Raw genomic sequence first — 23,786 nt, 5'->3', positions numbered from 1 at the left:
AGTTTTAAAGGAAGAATTTGTGTTCCTCGAGTTGATGACTTGATTCAAAAATTGTTGATGGTGTGACCAAGATGTACAGAGATATGAAGCAAATTTGTTGGTGGCGGAACATGAAGATAAATATAGCAGAGTTTGTGGTCAAGTGTAAAAATTGCCAACAAGTGAAGTATGAACATCAAAGGTTGCAGGTTTGCTTCAAAGAATATCAATTCCGGAATGGAAGTGCCAAAGGATAGTCATGGATTTTGTGGTTGGTCTTCCCAAGACTTTGGGGAAGTTTGATTCTATTTGGGTAGTGGTTGATAGATTGACTAAGTCGGCCCATTTCATTCCGATTAGAATATATTATAATGTTGAATAATTAGCTAAGGTGTATGTGAAATAGAGAGGAAAGGATCAAAATAGTCCCTCTTCTTTGGGTTAAGGCTCAAAGTGATCCTTGAGTTTTCACATGGAGCACTAGTAGTCTCTCATGTTTGCAATATTGCTGCACTTTTGGTCCTCTTTCAAAATTTTACCTATTTTTTTGCATTGATTTTTATTCATAACCTATGTATGGGATGTTCAATCGTCATTTTATATATTTAGTAGAAGTAACAACTCCATATCAAAGAATGTGAGAAGAAAAACACTTTGCTTTGTTTAGTAGAAATCGTATTGCAGGTAAAGTCGAGAGGTTCATCACGATAATTTCACGCGCAATAGTATAATTTTTTCTTTTCCTGCAAATATATATGTTAAGATGTTATTAGTTTAGCTGCAGTAATATTTCTAGTGAACTAAACAAGGTGTTTTTCTTATCACCTTTTCTCAGATAGAGTTATTATTTCTATTAAATATATAAAAAGACGATTGGACATTCCTTGTATAAAATTTTGGACAAAATTAATGTTAAAAAATAGGCAAAATTTTAGGATAGGACCAAAAGTGCACCAATATTACAAACATGAGGGACTATTAGTGCTTCATGTGAAAACTCAAGGATCACTTTGAGTCTTAACCTAAAGATGGGGGATTATTTTGAGCCTTTGCTCGTGAAATAGATAGTGAGGTTGCATGGGGTGCCCCTCTCTAACATCTCTGACTGTAGTACGCAGTTTACCTCCAATTTTGGAGGAAATTACATGATGAATTGGAGACACAACTCACTTTTAGTACAGCTTCCCATTCGCAGACGAACGGACAGTCCGAGAGGACTATTCAAGTGTTGAAGCAGTGTTGTGGACGGCGAGAGGCGACAAAAGGCGACAAGGGCCTGCCTCGCCACGCGGCGAGGCGAGCGGCGAGGCGCTTGCCTTTTTGAATAAAGGCGCCAATTAATACCAAAAATTAAAAATATTTAATTGCATATTTTATCCAAAGTCTTAATAGCAATAACACATATTAGCAAATATTCAATTCAAAAGCCAATAGTAGATACTTAGTGCCTGACTGCTGCTTACAAAAAAAAAATGAAGAAGAAGAACAGAAAACAAAAGAACAGAAGAAGAAGAGAGAAATCAGAAAACATTACCTGAAAACAGAGAGTGAGAGTCGCGAGGGTCGGAGGGTCGTCGGCGAGGGAGAAGAGACGCGACAGCGAGGGAGAGCGAGGGAGCAGAGACGCGACAGCGAGGGAGAGCGAGGGAGCAGAGACGCGATGGAGGAGAAGAGAAGAGTCAATCGATCGAGAGAGAGAGAGAGTCGCGATGTGGAGGATTTCAGAAGATTTCAAAAGTAAAAAAAAAAAAACCCTAATTTTGACTAATATTATTAAGTCAAAATTTTTTAATTAAAAAGGCGGCGCCTTTCGCTCGCCATTTCAGCGCCACAGATCCCCAGGTCTCGCCTTTTTCTCCTCGCCTCGCCTCGCCTCTCGCCTTTGGCGAGGAGGCGAGCGCCTTTCGTAACACTGTGTTGAAGATATGTTGATGGCATGTGTGATTAATTTTGGAAGGCACTGGATAAGTTCTTACCTTTGTGTGAGTTCTCCTATAATACTGCCTCCGTCCCATTTTATGTGGCAACATTTGACCTGCGCGGAGTTTAAGAAATAAATGAAGACTTTGAAATGTTCACCAAATTGCCCTTCAAAAGTAGACTTACTTTTCTCTCTCCTCATAAATGTATTTGAGTAGTATTTTTAAAATTAAGTGGGACCAACAAGAGTAAAAAAGAAATTATACCTTTAAATTATGACATTCTTTTTGCGACTGACCAAAAAAGAATGGTGTCACATAAAATGGGACGAAGAGAGTAATAGTTATCACTCCAACATTGATATGGCACCGTTTGAGGCATTATATAGGAGGGGATGTAGATCACCCAAAGGAAAGTTCGAGGCTGGAGATGTCAAACCATTTGGGGTTGACTTGGTGAAGGATGCTCAAGATAAGGCGAGGGGTATTCAAGCTAAACGTCTAGCAACCCAAAGTAGACAGAAGAAGTATGCGGATCATAAGGTGAGAGACCTAGCATTTCAAACCGATGAGAATGTTCTTCTTCAGGTATCACCCATGAAAGGGGTGATAAGGTTTGGCAAGAAGGGCAAGCTAAGTCCGTATATGTTGGCTTTACCTCTTAATTTATTGAGAGTTCACCCGGTATTTCATGTGTCCATGTTGAAGAGCATGGTGACAGAGATTATATCATTAAATGGGACTCTGTTGTGCTAGACAAAGACCTCCCATATGAGGAGGTACCAATTACAATTCTTCATCGTGATGTGCGTACGCTGAGGACAGAGATTAAGTCCGTGAAGGTTCAATGGCAGCATCGCCCAGTTAAGGAAGCTATTTGGGAAATCGAGAAGGACATGCGAGACAAGTAACCCTGACTGTTCGTCAATTTAGGTACTATGACATTCCTTCCTTAGCCTATTTTCCTAAGTTTGTCACTCCGGGACGAGTGATGGTAAATTGATATATATTGTAACAATCGAGTTCTGTCGTTATAGAAAAGCCAACATGAAAAAATTTTGGGTCGAAAAACTTTTTCATAGTAACTTGGAATTTTCCAAAGAGAAAAGACATAAAGTTACCATTGAAGTTGTATCGAATTTTCAAAAAGACACCTTAACTTTGCGTGTGTCCTATTACCCCACGAAACTATCTAAATCCACAATTAACATACCCTTTTGACTAATTTTAACACCACTCGTGTTGTCACGAAATTTGGACGCGTGAAGGACTATTCATACAGCTTTAGACCAACGTATAATTGCCATGTGGCACTCCCAATTTGACTTATTTTGAAAAAAATATAAATACCCATTTATTGATTTTTTTAAAGCTTTATTATGAATAGTTTTTACTATTCAAATCTTTTTTTACATCTTCCCTACCATGATTAGCTTACCCATATTTCTTGGACATCTATGTCTTCCTCCATTTTTTTAAAAAAAACACAAATGTTATTGTGTTCATTCTTATTCTTCTTTTTTTTTTTTTTTGAAAAACAAATTAGTTTAGTGATTTTATTCCTCCTACAAATCAAGTTTTAGATTTTGGAATAGCGAAACTATGAAAAACTCCATTTGGGAGTACGAAGTTGAAGAAGGAAGTTATTTAAATGTCATATTTTGACTTGGTGATATTTTGAGTATTTAGATTTTGATTATTTACCAATATTTATTTTCATAAATAAATTAATTGGTGGTAGTTTCACAAATAATTAATAATATTGTCGAAAATTTTGCCCCGCCACAGCGGATTTAGCGGTTATGGAGTTTGTTATTATCCGGATAATTACAGTTTGATTTGTTGATCCTTGCGTATAAATTGTTGTTTGTAGGCCTAGAACAAGCGGAAAGAATTCGGAAAGGGAAGATTCGAGTGTCTTAGGGGATTCAAGCTTGGTTTCAAGGTAGGTGATGGTTGTGATTCTATGATTGTGTGATGCATGTTTGTTGTTGCCTCAGTGTAATTAATACATGTATGTATGTGAATGTTACATTATTGATCACACTTGTTGTATATGAGATGGATGAATGATAAATGTCATGAATCATGACTTGATCGTATGAACTTGAGAATATACTTGTGATTGTGGTTTGTTAAAGTGATCGGGTGTTGTGTTCCGCCACACTAACTTGGATCGATTGCCGCATTCCCCACATAATTATGGGATCGGCTATCACGTTCCAGCATAATCATTGGATCGGATACAATGTTCTGGTACGCTAACAATTTGGGTTTGGGTTCCACGAGAGGACCAAAGAAATGTGAAATTGTAACTTGTTAGTAAATGTTGATAATATTGTATATGTTCGGTATATGCAAGTGTATATATATATATATATATATATATATATATATATATATATATTGCACCTAGTGGGATAGCCGTGTGATCCTACCAGTACACTATGGTTGTGTACTGATAATGCACTTGCTCTTTCTTTGTTGACAGGACATCTTCAAGCGGCTATTGACAGACCACGGTTAGAAGATCAGTGATCATCGATCGAATTCAAGGGTGAGTCAATTCTTCCAGGCTGCCATAACTCCTCCTTTCGTCTATGTCCACATTTCAAACTTAGACTTTTCTAGTTAGTTAATTAGTTCATTAGTTTGGATTTGTAACCGTTCTTGTTTAAACTTATGGCTCATTATTAAATGTTCTGGTACATTGAATTTCATGTTCTAGGCATTACTTCCACAATGTTAGTTTGTTATTGGACTTCTGTTTGGAGTTTATGGAAACTCTATTTCTTTCCTTAGCATTTAACTTGCTTGTGGAACTTAAATGTCTTGGTATTGTTGATTAAGTTGGTTAGCTAATTGTATAAATGGTTCTCCCACCAGTTATTGTGGGTGTCAATCACGATGGTCTAGGTCGTGACAAAAGTGCTTTTAAAAAAAGTACTTTGGAAGAGTAATCGTTATGTTTGGCTACTCAATTGTTGGCAATATTAAAGCAGCAATTTGTTCTAGCCCATGTTCCAAAAGTGCTTATGGGAAACTACTTATTATAGCTTCTACTACAACTCAAAATCACTTATATTTTTCCTAAAAGCTTAGTCAAACACCTCAACCGTTTAAAATAAGTTGTTTTGGAGAAAAACACTTTTGACTTCCCAGAAGCTTGTTTGGTCAAACAGGCTATTAGTTTGGTTAGTACATCGATTTTGAACCTATTTCTTTCTATGTGTATTTTGAACTTATCATAGATTTAAATGTCGGTGAAAATATGGAGATTTTTTAATATATTATTATTATTATCATTTATATATATTTAATTTGTTTTTAGTTTTTATTATATTTGGTATGATGATGAGATGAGTTGAATTTAAATGGAAGAAGACATGATTAATGAGGATTTATGGAGCCGACCTCAACTTGTTTGAGATTAAAGTGTAATTTGATGTCATTGTGGGCTAGGAAAGAAAATAAGGAACTTAAGGGAGAAGAATTTGGCCCTGACTGATAAACTAACAAAAGTAAAACGAAATGCAACTCATCCAGATAAGACCAATTGGCATAGGCCATAGGTGAGATTTACTAGCACATAGGTAGTCTAAGTTCCTAAAAAAGGGAGTCTCTGACTTCCACTTAACTATTCTCTGAGCTTGCTTTCCAGTCTATCTTCAAAAGTAGAGAAGGTTTTTTTGTTGATGTAGGATAAACAAATCATATGATGTATGATTGAACTCGTTCCCAGACAAGTGATTTGGACTGAGTAACCTTGAAGTTACGCCACAAACCGCAACCATTTTGTGCCACACGCTTTTGGCCATAACAGATAAATTACCTGCTTCTCGAGAAATTATAAAGGAACAATTTAATCATGAGGATCATAGAGGGAAGCAATTCCACAATTCCAAAGGAAGGAGTAAAATGATAATACCTCTGTCCCTTTTTATGTGAAGGTGTTAGAGGAGACACAAAATTTAAGAAAGAAAGGCTTTTGAAACTTGTAGCCTTAAGCATGTCATAGTTTTTTGTGGCAATTGTCATTAAAAGCGTAAATTGAGAAGTTTAGACCTAAATTATTTATAAATATAGAGTTGTCTTTTTTTGGAGCAGATTAGAACAGAAAGTGTCACATAAAATGGGACAACGAGATTATGTCATTTGATCTTAGAAGTTTCATGCATAAAAATGGAATCTAGCAGCTAGAATAAAATTCGAATATTCAGATTGGCAGCCCGAAATTAAAGAACTCACGAGTGCTACTACTTCACCGGGATGCACCACAAAGTTAATATGTTGAAGTACTGGCACCTGTTCAGTAGGAAAAGTGTAAGCTTTTCTAGATGTTGCCTCGAAATTCTGTATTCTAGAATAACTTAAAGTATATACATGAAATCAACGAGACAATGAAACTATAAAGTTGTTCACAAACAAAATATCAACAGCTTCATACTCCGAATCTTCAAGTGACCAAAGTTTAGTCTGAGACAAGGAAATTGTGCATACAATTCTTAGACAAGGTAGGTAGTGGCAACACAACAACCACATCTATGCACTGTAATTACTTAACTTCATGTGTGTATTCATGATGACAACCTATATAAGAACTGCAGGATGCAAAATCAACTTCAACAGGCTACAAAAGATGCTTTACAAGAAAGAAATGAATAAAGGAATGGGAATCTAATTTTAATCAAAAACATGCAATTTATGGGTAGTCAAACGTTTCCAATACCAGTAAGCATGAAGTGACCAACAGTGTAAGCCTTATATAGCATCACTAATCCCTGAGAAAAAATGATGATGCCAGTTCCTTTCGGGTGAATTGGTTTTTTGTGGTCCTTAACAAATTTGCTTTTAGTTTTACGTCCTATTTACCAGAGATCTTTCCTTTTACACATAAGAGATTTGAAAAAGGTCATTTTCTCCCATTCAATTTTGTAAATGGCCATAGGAGACATGTTGGTTTTTAAACAAAGGAATTAGGGAAATAATGAAGGAAAATACTGCAATGTTGTCAAAGGAAATTAATTGAATTAATAATTCAGACACACACATTTATAGCTTTAATTTCTAACTAAAAAATAGAAAAATATGCTACTAACTTATCAACAAATATCAAATAACTAAGAAAGAGGAAACTAACTCCTTAATTCAAGCCACACAGGACACTGATAAAAGTAACTTAAAATCCTAGAGGCTGGTCGCTGATAAACTGAATTTCTGCAGAAAATAATCTTTTAGAGATAATGCAGCTAGTTATTTTGTTTCTGCAATATGTTGAGACATTTTAAACACTCCTCAACCAATTCTGGCTTCTATGTTGATCTTCTTAAGGATAAAATGAAAAGTTTCTACCTCTCCTTTCAACCCATAAATCTCCAGCTTAGTGGAATTAAAGATTCCAGAATACTTGTCTCAGATAAGAATTTAAATCCATTTTCCATCCACTAGCCAACACAAAAAAAAATTTATCAATAGCAGGCATGTAAAAAACATCTGAAATTATTTTTGTACATGAACTTGGTTTAATTGCAACAGTCCTTTTTTCTATTGAAGGAATATAGCCACCATTTCCAATTCTGACTTTCTTATTAACATAGACATGAACTCTTTAGAAAGATTTATGTCATATGTCATGTACCACTTTCAATCAATCAAAAATTAGACTTCTTGGTTGAAAAACATGTTGCCACAAATAAGTGGTCATCTTTTTCTTCCTCATTGGTGACTTGGACATCTGCTTCGTACTTTTGAGATTTGTTTTTGCAAATCACAGCTTTATGACCAAGCGGGTTGCAGCTTATTCATTATGCATCTGGCCTCTCCAAACAATTAGATGGAGGATTACCTTTTTGCCACAATGCTGACAAGGTGGGTAAATTTTTTCTTGCATTATTACCTTTGCTTTGAGTCTTGTGGTTGGCCTCCAAGGCTCTTCAACATACCACCTTGCCTAATAAGTTTCCTTTGCTCTTGTGCCTACAATTAAGTTAACAATTCTTAAGGTAATCCTGGACAGATCTTTTGTGATTTTCAAGGTAGTTATCGATACTTTGAAACTTTCAAGCACTCTAACAAGAATTTTTTCAACAATTCTTGAATCTTTAAATTTCATGTCAAGCAATGTTACCTTGTTAACAATGCCAAGAAGCCGGTTTGTGTACTCTTTAACAGTCTCAGATTCCTTCATCTTTAGCAACTCAAATTCCCTTATTTCAACACCTTCATGCCTATTATTTTTTCATCTCCTGTGTATTGTTTCTTCAAATAATCCCTAAAAATATTTGTTGATTTGAGAGTCATTAACTCTTCTAAAAACTGTTACAGACACCCCAGCAAACAGAGTTGCTTTTCTCCTTCGATTTCTAATTTTCTTTTCCTTTTGGCTTTTGATCCGGGACAATGTGAGATTATTGGGCAACGGAAGAACATCATAATCCTCTTTAACGGCCTCCCACATAGCTAAGACCTCAAGATACGTGTTCATTCTTACTGCCCAGAGTTGGTAATTCTCCCCATCAGAGACAGGAGGAGCTATTGGGAAGAACTATTTTTGGAATCCATCTCACTCACAGGTCCCTCAAGAAAATGGCTCTATAAAGTATTGCAATGTTGTCAAAGGGAATTATTTTATTAACAACTCAGAGACATACATTTATAGCTCTAATTTCTAACCACAACATAAAAAATTATGCTACTAACCTATCGGCAAATTTCAAATAACAAAGAAAGAGGAAACCAACTCCTATGTTCAAGCCACATAGGACTCTAACAAAAAATAATTTAAAATCCTAAACATTTAGTTAACCGATAAATTGAATTTCGGTAAAAGAAATGTTTTATAGATAATGCAGCTTAGCTGTTTTATTTCTGTAATATCATGGGACACCTTTTTTTTTAAAAAAAAAAAAAGAAGTTCCTCTTACTAGAGGCAAAGTCAGAGAACATATTTTAATCTTTTATCAGAAAAAAAGTTCTACAAATACACAGATGAAAATAAGAAAAGGTTTTAAGTGTTAAGAGTGTATTCGAGTTTCGTCAAGAGGACTAGTTGTTCTCGGATAATGAGCCACAGCTGAGAGATCAAAAAGATTAGTATACCTCAACTCTTGAAGGATAGTAGAAACTAATATTCACAAATTCAATGCGTCCTGCTAATCCTTCCAACTTGGCTCCTACAACAATCCACAAAGCAGGATTAAAATATGCAGCATTTGGGAAGCATTCTTTTCAGAGTATGTGTTGCACAAATGGAGCTATTTCAATTTATAGAAGTTAACTTCATGCTGCACTTGAAAGGCAATTTACACTTCCGATCAAAAGTTTTTATTTAGGTATGTTAAAATGTCGGCAATAAGGTTTGGATGAAACTTGCATCAAAGAGCAACTAACGTCCTTTATGAGCAGACGTAAAGTGATTGTACACTCTATCCATCTATAGTTGCGAGCACTCGTTTTTATGAACCCTTAAACAATCTTTACCTCTATAACAAACCACTGCTTCCTTCTTCACCCCCATGATATACACATCGTCATCTTTGAAAATATCTTCCATAAATGTCATGTCTTAGAAAAAGATGGACAAATTTCATAAAGCTTCTCTAAGAAACTTAAGCCTACAGAGGGAATTTATGGTATTTCTTAGGACTTATCCCTCAAAAGTATTATATTTTCAGCATTGGAAAACAATTACCAATAACTGAAATACTGAAGCATAAAATCATTCTTTTAACATGAATGGACCCTCTGGAGAAAGCCAAAGGATGAATGCACTCCTACATTGGAGAGTTTATTTTGTGCCTAGTTTCAGTTTACATATACTTTGAGCATTAGAAGATTCACATTGCCTGAGGGATATGCAGTGTACTAAAAGTACTGTTAAAACCAATTAATAGCTAAAATTTTATAACTGAGACAATGTTGCCAACAGATTATAAGCAACAAAAGGAGTAAAAAGGGAAAGCATAATAAATAAAGAACAAGCATTGGAAATTCCAAAACAAATTTGCAAAAAAGTGACATTTATAATATTGTACTTCAAAAAATCAATGTCAAATTCTACATCGTAGTTTGTCTTTTGAACCATCTCAAGATAATATCCCTTTCACAGACAGAATCAGTTATTACTTTCTTTTCAATGCCTATATCAACAGAAGTGTTCTATTCTCATCACATTTCAAATGTTTAAACATACAGGACTCCAAAATCTAAACAACAAAATACAAAAAGGTTTATACATTTATGTCTTGCTACCATTACAGAATGTATTTTTTAAACTTATTGGGTGAAAATGCCCTGTCCCACCAAGATATTCAATATAAATACAGGGTGTATGTAAGTGAAACAAGAAGCTAGTTTGGAAAAATACTTTTACCTTTGTCAATGAATTTATCTCTAGAACCGAGATCCATTAATTGAAAAACCTTCTCACTTGCCCCAATAGATTGCATCAATGACGAAAAATTGTCCCCTACCCACCATGTAGAATAAATCAACCATTCACTGTATAATACGAATTTGGTAAGTTGTTCTGCAGTAATATGACCAGCCAGGATAGATATTCCTCCTACCAGCACAGCAATAACCTAAAAATTCAAAGCATGAAATTGGAGTTCACTTTAAACAATTAACTGGAAAATTTTGTATTTCAAACAAGTAGAATCTGCAGATGATGATAATGAGTAAGTTTCTAATTGAAAATGAGTATTATCTCTTTCTATCATCTATCGAGAACCATTTAAATGAAAATATTTTTGTTAGAATCCTGTGAATATATTTGAAGACAGAATACATAGATAGACATCTTAACTTGGAATCTTGGACTCCACTTGGAGTTGAACACCCCAACTTTCAATGTGACCATCTAGACATTTCAACTTAACAGAGGTGCATCCCATGGAAATTTAAGCGCGTGAAAGCCCTAAAAAGAAATTGTTTTATTTTTTTCAAGTGGACCTCACTTTCTTCTTCCCCATTAAACAAATAACCACCACCACCCTCACGCCACCACCCTAACAAGGACAACACTAAACTCACCCTTAAACCCACAATTCTAATAGCCATGGATACGATTTTGAATTTCCTCTTGGAGTAATTGTTTCAAACTGACTAGTGGGTCCTCCTAATCGTCGGAAATTGACCGGAGAAGGCTTTGATCAGAGCCGGCAAATTCAGGCAACAAATTATCCAAATCTCCAAATCCAAGAATTAACTATAGCGACTGAAATCTAAACGGAGCGTCAAGAAAACCTCAACTGGAGAACCCAACTGGACTTGAACAGAGAATCAAAGTAGTTTGTCGAAAACCTCAAGAAAATGACGATATTAAGAAAGTATAGCCCTGAGTTCTTAGAGTAAGAATTCTCAATTTGGGGGACGGATAACAGTTCGATTTAGCTGAAAAGATAGGCATGTCGCGAGACTGCTCGCAACCTACTCATACAAGAACATGCTTCATTGCGTATTTGGGGGGACACTACTCATATCTTGTGATATGATTTACCGTATGACTTCTTCCACCATTTAAAATCAGATTCCACAATCCACATGTTTTCTCAGCCACCCTTGTTCTTTCTTTCACCATGTGTCTTTTTGGAAGCACTTGTTTGTCCATAAGACCACTCCAGGAAACAAAACATTGGCTCATTGTGCTCAAAAATGTGTATATCTTGGTTTCTTAAGGGTACATAAGTGATACTGATAATACTTACCTAACCTCCAAAGATACCTTATGTTCGCCAAAGCTACTTTCTTTAACGATTACCCTACTTTACATCCTCCTCTGATGAACATCTAGGCATTTATAAAGTTTTGCCAATTCTACTTTTTGGGGATTCCGACATTGTCTTTCCTTCCACAGCTCCACCTCCAACACTTTTGACTCATCATTGTCGAACACACCCTTCATTTTGCCTAGACAATTCACACCCAACACCAAATTCTTTGCTTGATGCAGACTTGTCTTCACAAAGTTCTTCCATTGCTCCTTGGAAAGGTAACCCTAATCCTATCTATATTTATCTGAGTTATCATTGTTTATCACTAGCTCATTATGTCTTTAGATCATCTATTTCTATTCCACAGACTACAGGTGGAGTCTTTCTCGCATAGGCTGATGACTAGCTATGATTGAGGAGATGTATGTCTTATACTTTCAGGGTACTAGGGAGCTCGTTCCTTTGCCTCTGAATAAGTCTATAGTTGGTTTTCATCGGGTATATGCGATAAATGTTGGCTTTGATGGAAAGGATGATCACCTAAAAAATGACTAGTTGATAGCATCCATGTCGGCCTACTTGCAGGGGCGGAGCTACGTGGTGTTTCAGGGGGTTCAGATTACCCTGTATATATAAGGTTGAATCTTTATTTTAGGTATACATATTATAAAATGAACCCCCTCAACACAGGTTCAGCGGTCAACGGGGTTCAAATGATGCAAGAGGTCTCGGGTTATATTTCCAATCACAACTTACTTCCCTTTTTTTTTACGTATGATTATTACCCACGTGCCACAACCATCTTACAAATGGATACAAATTCTTGTGAATCATGAAGCATTAATAAAAGTAAACTCCCTCACTTAATTTTGCCTTCTTTGTTTTATGCTTAACCATGGTAAAGTAGTTTTTTTATTTGTTTAGACATGTCAAATTTGATTGTCATAACATGTTTGAACTTGTAATTTTTTTTATCTACACAATATTAGAGTTTATAAAATGAATTATGAGTTGTATATGTAGCAAGCTTGATACATATGATTTTTATGAACCAGCTTAAGGAATCCAAAAATATTGTAGAAGAATTGAAAATGTAGGAGTACAACAATAGTAAACTCAGCGAGATTCCACAAGTGGTGTATGGAAAGAGTAGAGTGTATATAGACCTTACCCCTATCTAGTAAGGTAAAGAGGTGGTTTCTGATAGACCTTCCGCTCAAGAAAAATATTTCAAAACAGGTTTGAAAAATACAAGGTGAAAGAAGCTTGGATGGAAATACTAAGAAAGGAGATATATTGACAACAAAATAGTAAGATAAACAAACAAAAGAACAACAGTAGTGACAAAATTGAAGAATAAGATAATAATTAATTAATAATGATAATACAATTAAATAAAGTAGATTGCTTGATTTACTCTTATTGTAATTATGTGGTGTTTTTCTTTCCTTTTTAGCGCATGTAACATAGTTATCTAACTCAATAGCTTGAGGGAATAATCAAGTCATATTCTCTCTTATTTCTCTTCCTTCACACAGCAATCAGAACTTAGCACCCTGATATTTGAAATGTTTTTATGACAAAAAGTTCTTCATTTATTAACTCAAGGGAAAAAAAAGATGGAAGGTATGAAGGGTGAAGAAAGATACTCCAGTGCTAAACAACGGAAAGAGTTTGACCTGAGTTGAGTGATAAAGTGAGTTGAAACTAAAGTTCCAGTATCCATAAGCGGCACTTTGACGCAAGGTTATATCAGCTAATTTTCCCATCCACCGTGCATACCTGTTCTAGAAAATGGTTATTTTCGAGTTCTTGTAAATACTAAAAAACTGCATGTAATTGTATTTGCATATGTTCATATGTTTACTCCTTACAGTAATAAACAAAACACAAAAGGAAAGGATCACTTCTTCGAGTAGTTACCTTTGCAGTTCTTGTTCCTCAGTTCCATATACTCGTACAGTCCTCATGAGAGAGAATGTCTCTTGAGCAACCTATGTTACGTCAATGGATATAATTGAATATTAAACTTATAGCATATAGGGATAAAATGGACCAATCAACTTCTTAAGATTACTTCATTTGCACAAGCAGTGTACTCCTGAATTAGCTTAGCTGCTTTCTTCTGGTATCTGTTAAAAGAAACAGGCACAAAGAAAGAGAGAGAGTAAGAAGAAGTAGAATCATAAATTGCACCAAGTCTCAAGAATAAGTTTTCTTCACCTACATGAACAAAGTATTCTAGTAGACTCATTTGCTACTAAGAGAGGATAGCATAATTTATCAGTTACGCTAAATAAAAATGTGATTTAATGAAGAGAAATCAATACTAAAACAAGAATTCACATCATTGTGGATGGTAAATACTCCATGTTCACCAAAGACCAACTTGGCCCTTACTTTTTGGGAAAAACCAAGAATACTAATTACACCAAGGACAAGGAGGAAGCTTTGGAAGCACCAAGGACATTCACAAGGTCTCTAGCTAAACAGATGCAAGATAAGGTGGCTGGACTTCAATGGGAGATTAAAAAGGTACTTATTGTGGAAGAAGAGCTCAAGTCTTGTGGAGAGGAATTGGCTACGAGCTACACTTATTTTATGGTCTAGTATAAATAGGAGCGTCTTTCATTATTTTTGCTGCACATTATTATCGATACAATTGTGAGAGTTTCTCCTTTTTACAACTTTGAATGTTGCCTAATTGATACTTAGCTTGCAACCTTACAAGAACAATCCTTTAAAAGGTAAGATTATTATTTAAACTTGATATTTTGGTTCTCGTTTGTCCAACTAAAGAAGGTAACTAGTCTTGTAATTATTTTTGTCTATAATTATTCAATTAGGGGTCTGGATCACTTTTGCTATCTAAGTGCTTGATTAAAAGCTAGTAACATAATTAGTCTTAATCTGATAATTTTTGTGTACTACTATCAATTAGGGTTCTTATCCTATATCTTCGGAATTCTTGAATTCATTCTATCTTTACTTTGTTTTCTTTAATTACACTTTTTAAGCTACCACGTATTTATTCATCTTATTCTCGCAACTAACTCAATTCTAATCAAGTGGTATCTGAGCTTCTATCAAGATTTCATACTTGGTAGTTTCTTGAGCAAGAAGCCAAAAAAATCATAAAGTGAAATCTGCCTGAAGTACAAAAAAAATTAAAACTGTGACTTGCTCCCAAAAAAAGCTAGTTACTTGTGCCTGAAGAAATCTTTTTCAAAAAAATATCAAGGTTCAATTGCATAAAGACTAAGCGACTTTGCTGAAATTCAGGTTTTGAGAATCTTAACTTAAAAATTAAACTACTTTTGCAATTTTACGGTCTATTTATGATTCTTGATTTCAACATCAAGAAGGAAATTAAAAAATGAAGGGGCCGGGGATAATTTAATTGATTTTTTACAAATTGGTCTTATTTCTAGTCTCGACAAACCTAATCTTTCTAGGACTTGGTAAAACTTATTTCGTTCCATATTTTTACTTCTAAATGGCTGTTATTTGTAGTTTTATATATAAATATGAGATTGGTAACTGTTTCTATTTCTTTAAATCAGTACACGGGTTGTACTGAAAACCATATTTACATAATGAACTCTAAAGGCATTGTCCTATCCCTATAATGCGTCTAAAACATCAATAATAGACAGATAGAGACAGTGTCATTAGAGTAGATTTGATTACACCAAATATACAAAGTTAGGATACAATTCAATTTTACTTGCTGCATATTTCTCTTCCTATTCTCAAAAACTCCAAGATTTCTCTCTTTCCAGATAGTCCACCAAATAGTAGCAGGAATAATTCTCCAGTTGCTTTTGTTCTTTGCTTGTAATCCTGCTTCTTCCCAACTGTATAAGGTCTCTGCAATTCTACCAGGAATGACCCATGAGATGTTTTTGAGCCTTAGGAATAGACTCCACAATTAGCCAATGACCTTGCACTGGATGAATAAGTGATTGATTGATTCTGCAGTTTCCCCACAAAAAAAAAAAATAGAGCATAGTATAATTCCCCTTTTCATCAAATTTTCCTGTGTCAACACAACACCCTTAGCCAGCAACCACACAAAACAGGCCACTTTGTGTGTGTTCGTGGCCTTCCAAATGTATTTAGGTGCCTAAAAATTGGGTGGTTCAACTTCCTATATGCTGCACTTACTTTAGAAGTCCCTTTAAAGTTCCTCAACCGCTAAAATATGTCCTTCCTTGTCTCCAAGCCACTAAATTGTTCAATGACGCTGAAGAATTCTGTAACTCTTGGAATTTCTTAATCATTGAGGTGCCTGTTAAATATAATATTCCACCCATGAGGTGTCCATAGTTCAGCTATTGTACTTTGTTGTTGAAGAACCAGAGTGAATATGTCTGGGAAAAGTGTCTCCAGATTTCCTGCTGCATGCCACTCCTCCTTCCAGAATCTAGTTTTAGCGCCATCTACCACATTAATCTTGGTGTATGGTTTGAAATCATCCCATAGTGATCGGATAAATTTCATAAACTAAAACCACAGGGAGTGGTAACTTCCTTTGTCATAAAATTGTCACTTTCTTCATATTTTGCTTTTATGACTGCGCCCCATAAATTCTGATCATCGTTAGGATACCTCCAAAGCCATTTCATTCTCAAATCATTGCTTTGATTCTTTAGGTTCTTGATCTCTAAACCCCCAACTCTCTTATCATTGATCACTTTTTTCCATTTGACTAAGTGGTACCCCTTCCTTTCCTTGTTTCGTTGCCCCAAATGCTATCCAACCTATTAACGACACCCACACGAATAGGAACTAAAGAAATCAAAAATGTTGGAAGTGCATCAAGCACAAAGTTGATCAAAGTCGGTCTTCCTCCAAGTGAGAGGTACTGAGACTTTTACCTTGCTAGTTTCATCTCACACTTCTCCATCACCCCATTCCAGATTTCGGAAGACTAGAATTTGGCCCCTAAAGCCTAAAGGCGTATCAAATAAGTAGTTGGGAGAGCACCCACTTCAACACCAAGAATTAACTTCAAATTGCCCATATTTGGCTCTTCATTAACTGGATATTTGAAGCTTAAGAAGCTTTTGCTCCTGTTAACACGAAGTCCAGACATTCCTTCAAACAAGACCAGAATTAGTCTCAAACTTTTGAGGTGGTTCTCTTCAGCATCACAGAATATCAGGGTATCATCTGCATATTGTAAATGAGTTATCCTTAGGCTTTTCCTTCCGGCTCTAGCTACTTCAAAGCCTCTTAGCCATCCTTCTTTATTTGCATTCATAATCATATTGTAGATTCCAACATGACTAATAGGAAAATGAAAGTACAGTTATATATAAATCCTAAAAGAACAACAGCGAAATGGCCGAAAATGGCAATAAAGGGTGAGATCAAGAGAGGGGATAAAACAAATTGAGAAATAGTGATGAACGATGGCACGTAGGGAGGCCGAACTAAGCAAACAAAATTACACCAACTTGAATGAGGTGCCCTGAATAATGACCACGACCACCCAAGTGGACATAGGGAGAACAAGCTCAGTAACATAGTCGAGTAGAGGATAATTAATCAAAAACCGAGGCCTCAAGATAGAAGACAAGTTGTTTGAGCTCCTCGTATCTAACAAGAGGAGCAATTTAGAGACAGTGAGGATGTATTTGAGAAAGTTTACCAAAGAAGATCTAGAAGGAGGGAACACGAGCTAAAGTTGAAGACTAAGTTGCGCGGACTCTTCCATTTCAATGTCACAATCGTGTCGGATTCTCCAAAAATACACTACTTTTGGAGAACCCGACACGCATCCATTGACAATTTTGAAGAGTCCGAGTAATATAGGTTGAAGATGACAATCTTAAAAGTATCAAGAAGAAGATACGACTTTCAAGGAGACCAAGGGATCAAAATTTGTACCTTGAATGAGAGTGAAAAGTTGAAGTAATCTTCGATTGCCATAATAATTCTAAACGTAAGAAAGTTAGACTTGTTGTGATTGAATTTACTGACTATGCAGCAATTTGGTAGAAGAAATTCAGTATGGATTGAGAAGACATGGAGACCTACCTCATGCTTCTTACGCCGAGATGAGAAAAGTTACAAAGAAGGTATTTTTGGCATCACAATTAGAATAAGATCTGCAACGATGCCCTCAAACTCTTAAATAAGATTCCATGCCCATAGGTGAGTATTTTGGAGTATGGATATGACTATGATTCCAAGCTTATTCATAAAGAGGGATAGTTGATGGAATAAAATTACAATAATATGTAATACGAGCGGAGTTAGTAAAGTTGGATGTAAGAATAGAAAAGAAAAATAAAACAAGCTAGCTTATGGCAAAATCAACCTGCTGCAGCTCGAAGGAGGAATTGACCAAACAAGAAGAAAAAACTACTCCTAAAACTTAAGATGATAAAGGCTAAGGGAAACTTGGAGTTCAAGGATGGAGGTAAGCCTTTTAATTCTAGATCCTTCACTCCTTCTAGTTGTAATATCTAGTACTTCCGGGCTAAGTTTGAATTCTTTTAACCTGGGTTACTTAACTAATGCTCCATAGATAATCAATTTGTGTAGGTAAAAAGTTGATAATTATAGATTGGAATGGTAAAATTAAGGATTTGGATTCAAAAGAAATTGAAACAATGAGCCCCCAAGGCCCAGCTCGTAGACAAAATGTGGAGGATATGTGGCTTAGGTCGCAGGTTCAAGACCCAGATCATGCAAAGTGGAGAAGGGTAGAGGGGCGGGCCCATTATCCACCGAGTAGGTTGTCATTGGTCCAAAGGGTGGATCACAGCCAGATTTCACAGTTATCAAAAAAAGAAAATGAAATAACGCAAGTTTAGAAAATAGGGGCAAAATACAACTAAAATTGCGGCCACACAAGTGATATGTGGGCCGCATGAGGTGATGAAATGTTGAGCTTTAGTGATCGAGATGTGAAACCCACATACGGACCGCATGTTAAACATATGATCAGCATTTTGTACAATATGTGGAGTTCTAAGGATGTTGAAAATTCATGCTACAAGTGTTCATAACTTCATATGCAAAAGAACATATGGTTCCGCATGTTACACTGTATGTTGAAGTCTAAAAATGGTCTAAAAATATGAGCTACTAATAGTGCCCGCCCAAGGGTAAAGCCAATAAGACGACTACTTTAGGCCCAAAAGTTGGGCCCAATTTTGTGTAATATAGTAGACTTTGAGGTTAAAATACACTGTACATAGAAGGTTAATAAAAAAGTTAAGATATTTTTTGATATTGATTCACGTGTTTGACCTATAAATGGAAAAGGCTTTCGCCAAATGTAAACATCTTTTGTGTTAAAGAATGAAAAAATTCCATGTTAATAAAGATGGGTGGACTCCTTATAAAGTTTGGGCAATCCTCCTTGCTTTGAGCTAGTTTTTTGGATGTGAGTTACGACTAAGACCTAATTTAACATGATATCAGAGCAGACCCATCTCACCCAATGTTGGGGCCCCCAAAATCAAAATTGCACACGCACCAAATGCTAAGCATTGCAAGTAAGGTGGGGTGTTAAAGAATGACAAAACTCTCATATTGGCCGTTAATTAGATGGGTGGACTTCTTATGAGGCTTAGGCTATTCTTCCTCCCTTTGAGCTAGCTTTTGGGGTGTGAGTTAGGCCTAAAACCTAATTTAACATTTTGTTTTAGGTAATTACTTTTTTGACAACTCTTATACGTCCTTCTTGATTTGAATCCAAAGCCCCCCACCCCACCCACCTCTTTTTTTACTTATGTATGCTAGAATTTAATTTCTATACTCCTTTTCATATTTTTTTAAAGTTCAAATATTGGTTAAGCTATCACATATACTCCCTCCATCTCATATTAGTTGTCCATTTATCCTTTTACATACCCCTTAAGAAATCATTAATAAGAAGGATAGTTTTACTAAATTAACACTTGAGAATTCTTTCGAAAGCTTATATATAACTTGTTTTCAGCTTAAAAAAGAATTAAATGTAAGGGTGAAAGGGAACAAATATGACTTATTTTGTCTTGGTTTTGCAAATTGACAAGTATTTCGGGACAATTAATTTATACTAAGGTGGACAATAACTATGTGATAAAGGGAGTATAATATCCAATTAAATAGAAGAGTTGAAGAATGCCATTTAATTAAGGAGTTGATGACTTGGATGATCAGTCAACTAGAAGTTACTTTTCTACAGAGACACGCTTCTTTTTAGTTCCAATTTTCTTTGGTAAAAATGACTTCAAAAAATAATAACTATTAGTTGAGTGATCATTTGAGAAATCCTCTTTAGTGAAGGTATTGGGCATTCTTTTCATGTTTTCTCATGTTTCAAGTATTACAACAACTATGTTGAAGCAACTAATGGTTATATCTTGATATTAAGCATTCAACTTCTTAAATGTGAACTTATATTATTTTTTATCTAAAATGTATTATTTTATTTAATTCTAACGACTTAGATCCTTTGCCTAATGTTTTTCTAAAATTTTGCAGGATTATGTTGATGTCTTTCACGATGATACTCCTAAAGGTTTACCATCTTTAAGAGGAATAGAACATCAAATTTACTCACAGTGTCTGGATTTCAATTTCCAAGTAGGCTTGCATTATTACATTGAGACCCTATTTATACACACTATATTAGACTCCTTTTCCAACTAGGACACTACATTACAATACTTGGAAAAGTAGGATTCTATATACTTTTCCTATTCATATTCTTACACTTATTCTAAGTAGGATTATATACATTATTCTTGTTTCTATTCCTATTCTAACCGTCTAAATAAGCTGGTCCTTACATTAATTCAAGTTGTAATCACCAAAGGTCTTCAGTAATAACCGTTATTCTTGGAACTTCTCATTTACAATAGATTAAAACCATGCATGTTCTACTGATTGTCTAACTCCCTCTGGTAAATAAGATTCTAAGATATACTATACAAGTAAAACACAAAGGAAAACTTACTGGCCATATAATAGCATTATCGTGAATAGTGCACAGCAGATAGCGAATGTGCACAATCCTAGTGGCCAGGACAAAATCAACAAATAAACTAAAGCACCTGTTCCCTGAGAAGGATAAAAGTAAATTACCAACTCAAAATGAACATCTGAAAACATTAGACATGTTAGGAAATTTTACCTGGAGAACATTGCGTAAAATTAGATTTAGGTCATTTCCAATTACACGAGACACTTGTTGACAATCTGCCCCAAGCCTACTTGTCAAATCACCAACTGTTTCAGAATCAAAAAAGGATATATCCTACAAAAAAAGGTAAAGCTAGAAGTGATGTCATTTGTTCCTTAGACAAGCAAAGTAATGGGAGTTATTTATGTTTAAGCGAAATAGGATTCCTGAAACCTGATGAAGAAGAGTGGAATATAATTTTTCCCTCATTCGCTTGACCTGCAAATGAAGATGCAATTAAACAAGCTAGAAGACTTTTAACGTGAAAAAGGATTAGTGAATAGAAACAAGACTGACCAGGATCATATTTGCGAGGCCAAAAAGGCAACCTCGCACACCACTGGAGATGAACAAAAATGTTAGAAGGAGATTTTGAAAAATAAATAGGAAAAAGAAGTAGTAGTGTTGACCTGCATATTGCGGAAATGATACATAGCACAACCAAGATTCGCACATTTCTATGAAACAGTGGGGCAGTGCTAGTTTGTGCCGTAAAAATGGATGCGGTGAGAAAATGCGGTATAGAAATTTCTGATAACTGATGAAATAAAAGGATTAGGATTAGGATGATTGAAAACATTAGGATGAACATTTTGAAAGGGTTAGGGAATTATAACGTACAGCTGTAACAATGAGAGCAGTAAAAGCAGCAAAAATGAGGAAACGATCTTCAGCTATCAATTCCCACATTCTTTTAAGAGCACGTACAACAGTTACAGGCTTTGCTGTTCCCCCAACATCTACATCTTCTTCTGATGAAAGCTTCCACCAATTTCCACCAGGAAATACACTTTTAATAAATTCCACCAACGAATCAACTTCATTTTCTGAGTATTCAACGGAGTACACGCATCTCAATCGATGCCTCTGCCGCCGCTGCTGCTGCTGCTGCTTACACAAACACAATTGGGTTTTTAATTTTGGGTTTGGGTTTGAGTCCCTTTTCCAAACAATAATGCCCTCCCGATTTTGCCTTTTTCCTACACAATATACAATTCTTGCTCGAGGTTGGAATTGCACACTTGACACAATCAATGCCATACTACCCTATATTAATTAGGGACCCAATCTCTCTTCTTCTTTTTTATGAATGATGATATGAACACTCAATTCTAGTCTCATGTTCAGATTTTACTTCTGAGGCTATCATCCACGCAAAACTATATCAATCGACCGTGGGGCCCACAATAATTATTATCCCGTTCATTTTCTTTTTTAGTTATTTTAAAATACTTTACATTTTTGAACTATTTTAATAAAAACGTAAAAAATTGAAATTTTTTAATTTTTTTTATACATTAACTTAATTATTAATAAGCATAAAAAGATAAATTTAATATGTCAATTATTAATAGATATGTTCATTCAAAAATGGACAAATAGATATGTTCATTCAAAAATGTACAACTAATTAGGTACTCATTTTTGATAATATGGAAAAAATATCGAAAATATCCCTCAATTTTTAGATAACTTTACCTTTAGTTAATATAAATTATTTTTACCACCACCTTTTAACCTGTAAAGTTATTCTTACCGTCGCTACAAACTTTTCACGGGTACCCCGAAAAACTTCATATGACTAAACATAACTGAATTTTACTTTAAATTAGGACCCACACGTCAGAGCTCCGGCGACGGTGAATGACCGAAATCAATGTCAAAAGGTTCTTAACGATGACATATACCCCACTAGCACAAAAGTCTCATTTGAATTTAGTCAATGTTCCTAGAATTTAGGAAATAAGGTTCAAAATCGTTAAAATAGGGCAAGAAAGTCAGGCGAAGAAGACTCGAAATTACTAAGCTCGATTGATCCATGATGAAGTTGGGAATTCTTCTCCTCAACAAAATTCAAAAGATGAAGCATTTTAGCGGCCGGAAAAAATGGTGATGCCGTCAGTGCACTGCCATTGCTCGATTTTCACTCCCATCGTTTAAGGAGCAATTACAACTGTTAGAAGCAAAATTTTACTACTATATAACAGAGAATTTTAATAAATCATTACTTGAAATCAAATTACGATAGCATATTTGAATTAATTTGAGAAAAATAAAATAAAAATATAAGTGGTGGCATAGGTGACTGGCAGATTCACAAAGTCAGTTAATTTAAAAGTTAAACTACTTATTCTTAATTAAGATTTGACTTATCCAAACAACTAAATGTATACGTGTTTGATATTGAAGAACGATAGCTCATTGGTAAGAGAAGGTTAAAAGATGAAGATGAAAAGAAGTGGATTATTATGTTTAAATGGGTCAGATGAATTAACGTAGCACAAATAAAAAGTTAGTAGATGACGAGGGTTGAACAATTTTATTATACTATTTGATAAAATTAACTAATAAATGAAATTCGAGAGATATTTTTGATCATTTTCTCTTATTGTTATATGAAAAGTGATCTAAAGTATCTCTAAATTATTGAATTTGATACAAAAAGACCCTTTGTTTATCTTCCGGCTCTATAATGTCCTTCTTATCAATACATAAATTGTATTTTAGGCCTTTTTTCGTTATTAATATAATTCTTTAGCATACAGACAATTTCTTTCACACCAAACATGAGCTTCTTTTTTGTTACCATACTTAAAATAAATCTTATTATAACAATATAAACTTATGGATTAAGTTTTACATTTAAAAAAACTTAATTTTTTTTTAAAAAAATTATTTTTTCGCACACTGAGGATGGTAAGAAATTACTTATAAACTTTGTGGAACGTTCATGTTTAATTTTGTAATGATATGTCGATTAGTTGTGGATTTAAAATTTTAAATACTAATATTTAACATTTTTAAAAATTGAAAACTAAAATATATTGTCAAAGAAATTCACAAAAAAATTAAATATAAATTAAGATATATTTAAAACTTACACAAATTATATGATATTATGCTAGTGCAAAAGCTATTTTTATAGGAAGAAAAGGAAAATATATATATATATATATATATATATATATATATATATTATAATAAACT

General features: G+C 34.8%; 1 protein-coding gene across 1 annotated transcript in view; it reads right to left on the bottom strand.

Annotated features, from left to right (window-relative positions):
• LOC107007084 (ABC transporter B family member 26, chloroplastic) overlaps nt 1–21,937 on the bottom strand; it is a 32,084-nt gene extending 10,147 nt beyond the window's left edge. Inside the window, exons 1-12 of the mRNA XM_015205548.2 lie at nt 21,420–21,937; nt 21,209–21,336; nt 21,096–21,138; nt 20,973–21,017; nt 20,751–20,873; nt 20,574–20,677; nt 13,689–13,743; nt 13,535–13,605; nt 13,291–13,393; nt 10,270–10,480; nt 8,997–9,070; nt 6,147–6,203 (exon numbers count right to left, since the gene is read on the bottom strand). Of these exons, the coding sequence (XP_015061034.1) occupies nt 6,147–6,203; nt 8,997–9,070; nt 10,270–10,480; nt 13,291–13,393; nt 13,535–13,605; nt 13,689–13,743; nt 20,574–20,677; nt 20,751–20,873; nt 20,973–21,017; nt 21,096–21,138; nt 21,209–21,336; nt 21,420–21,839 (1,434 nt within the window). The 5' untranslated portion in view covers nt 21,840–21,937. The remainder of the gene's footprint in view (nt 1–6,146; nt 6,204–8,996; nt 9,071–10,269; nt 10,481–13,290; nt 13,394–13,534; nt 13,606–13,688; nt 13,744–20,573; nt 20,678–20,750; nt 20,874–20,972; nt 21,018–21,095; nt 21,139–21,208; nt 21,337–21,419) is intronic.
• Between the last annotated feature and the right edge of the window lie 1,849 nt (nt 21,938–23,786).

Source organism: Solanum pennellii, chromosome 12 (assembly GCF_001406875.1).
Source record: "Solanum pennellii chromosome 12, SPENNV200".
Lineage (NCBI taxonomy): Eukaryota > Viridiplantae > Streptophyta > Magnoliopsida > Solanales > Solanaceae > Solanum > Solanum pennellii.
This window is presented reverse-complemented; position numbering and strand designations above follow the sequence as displayed.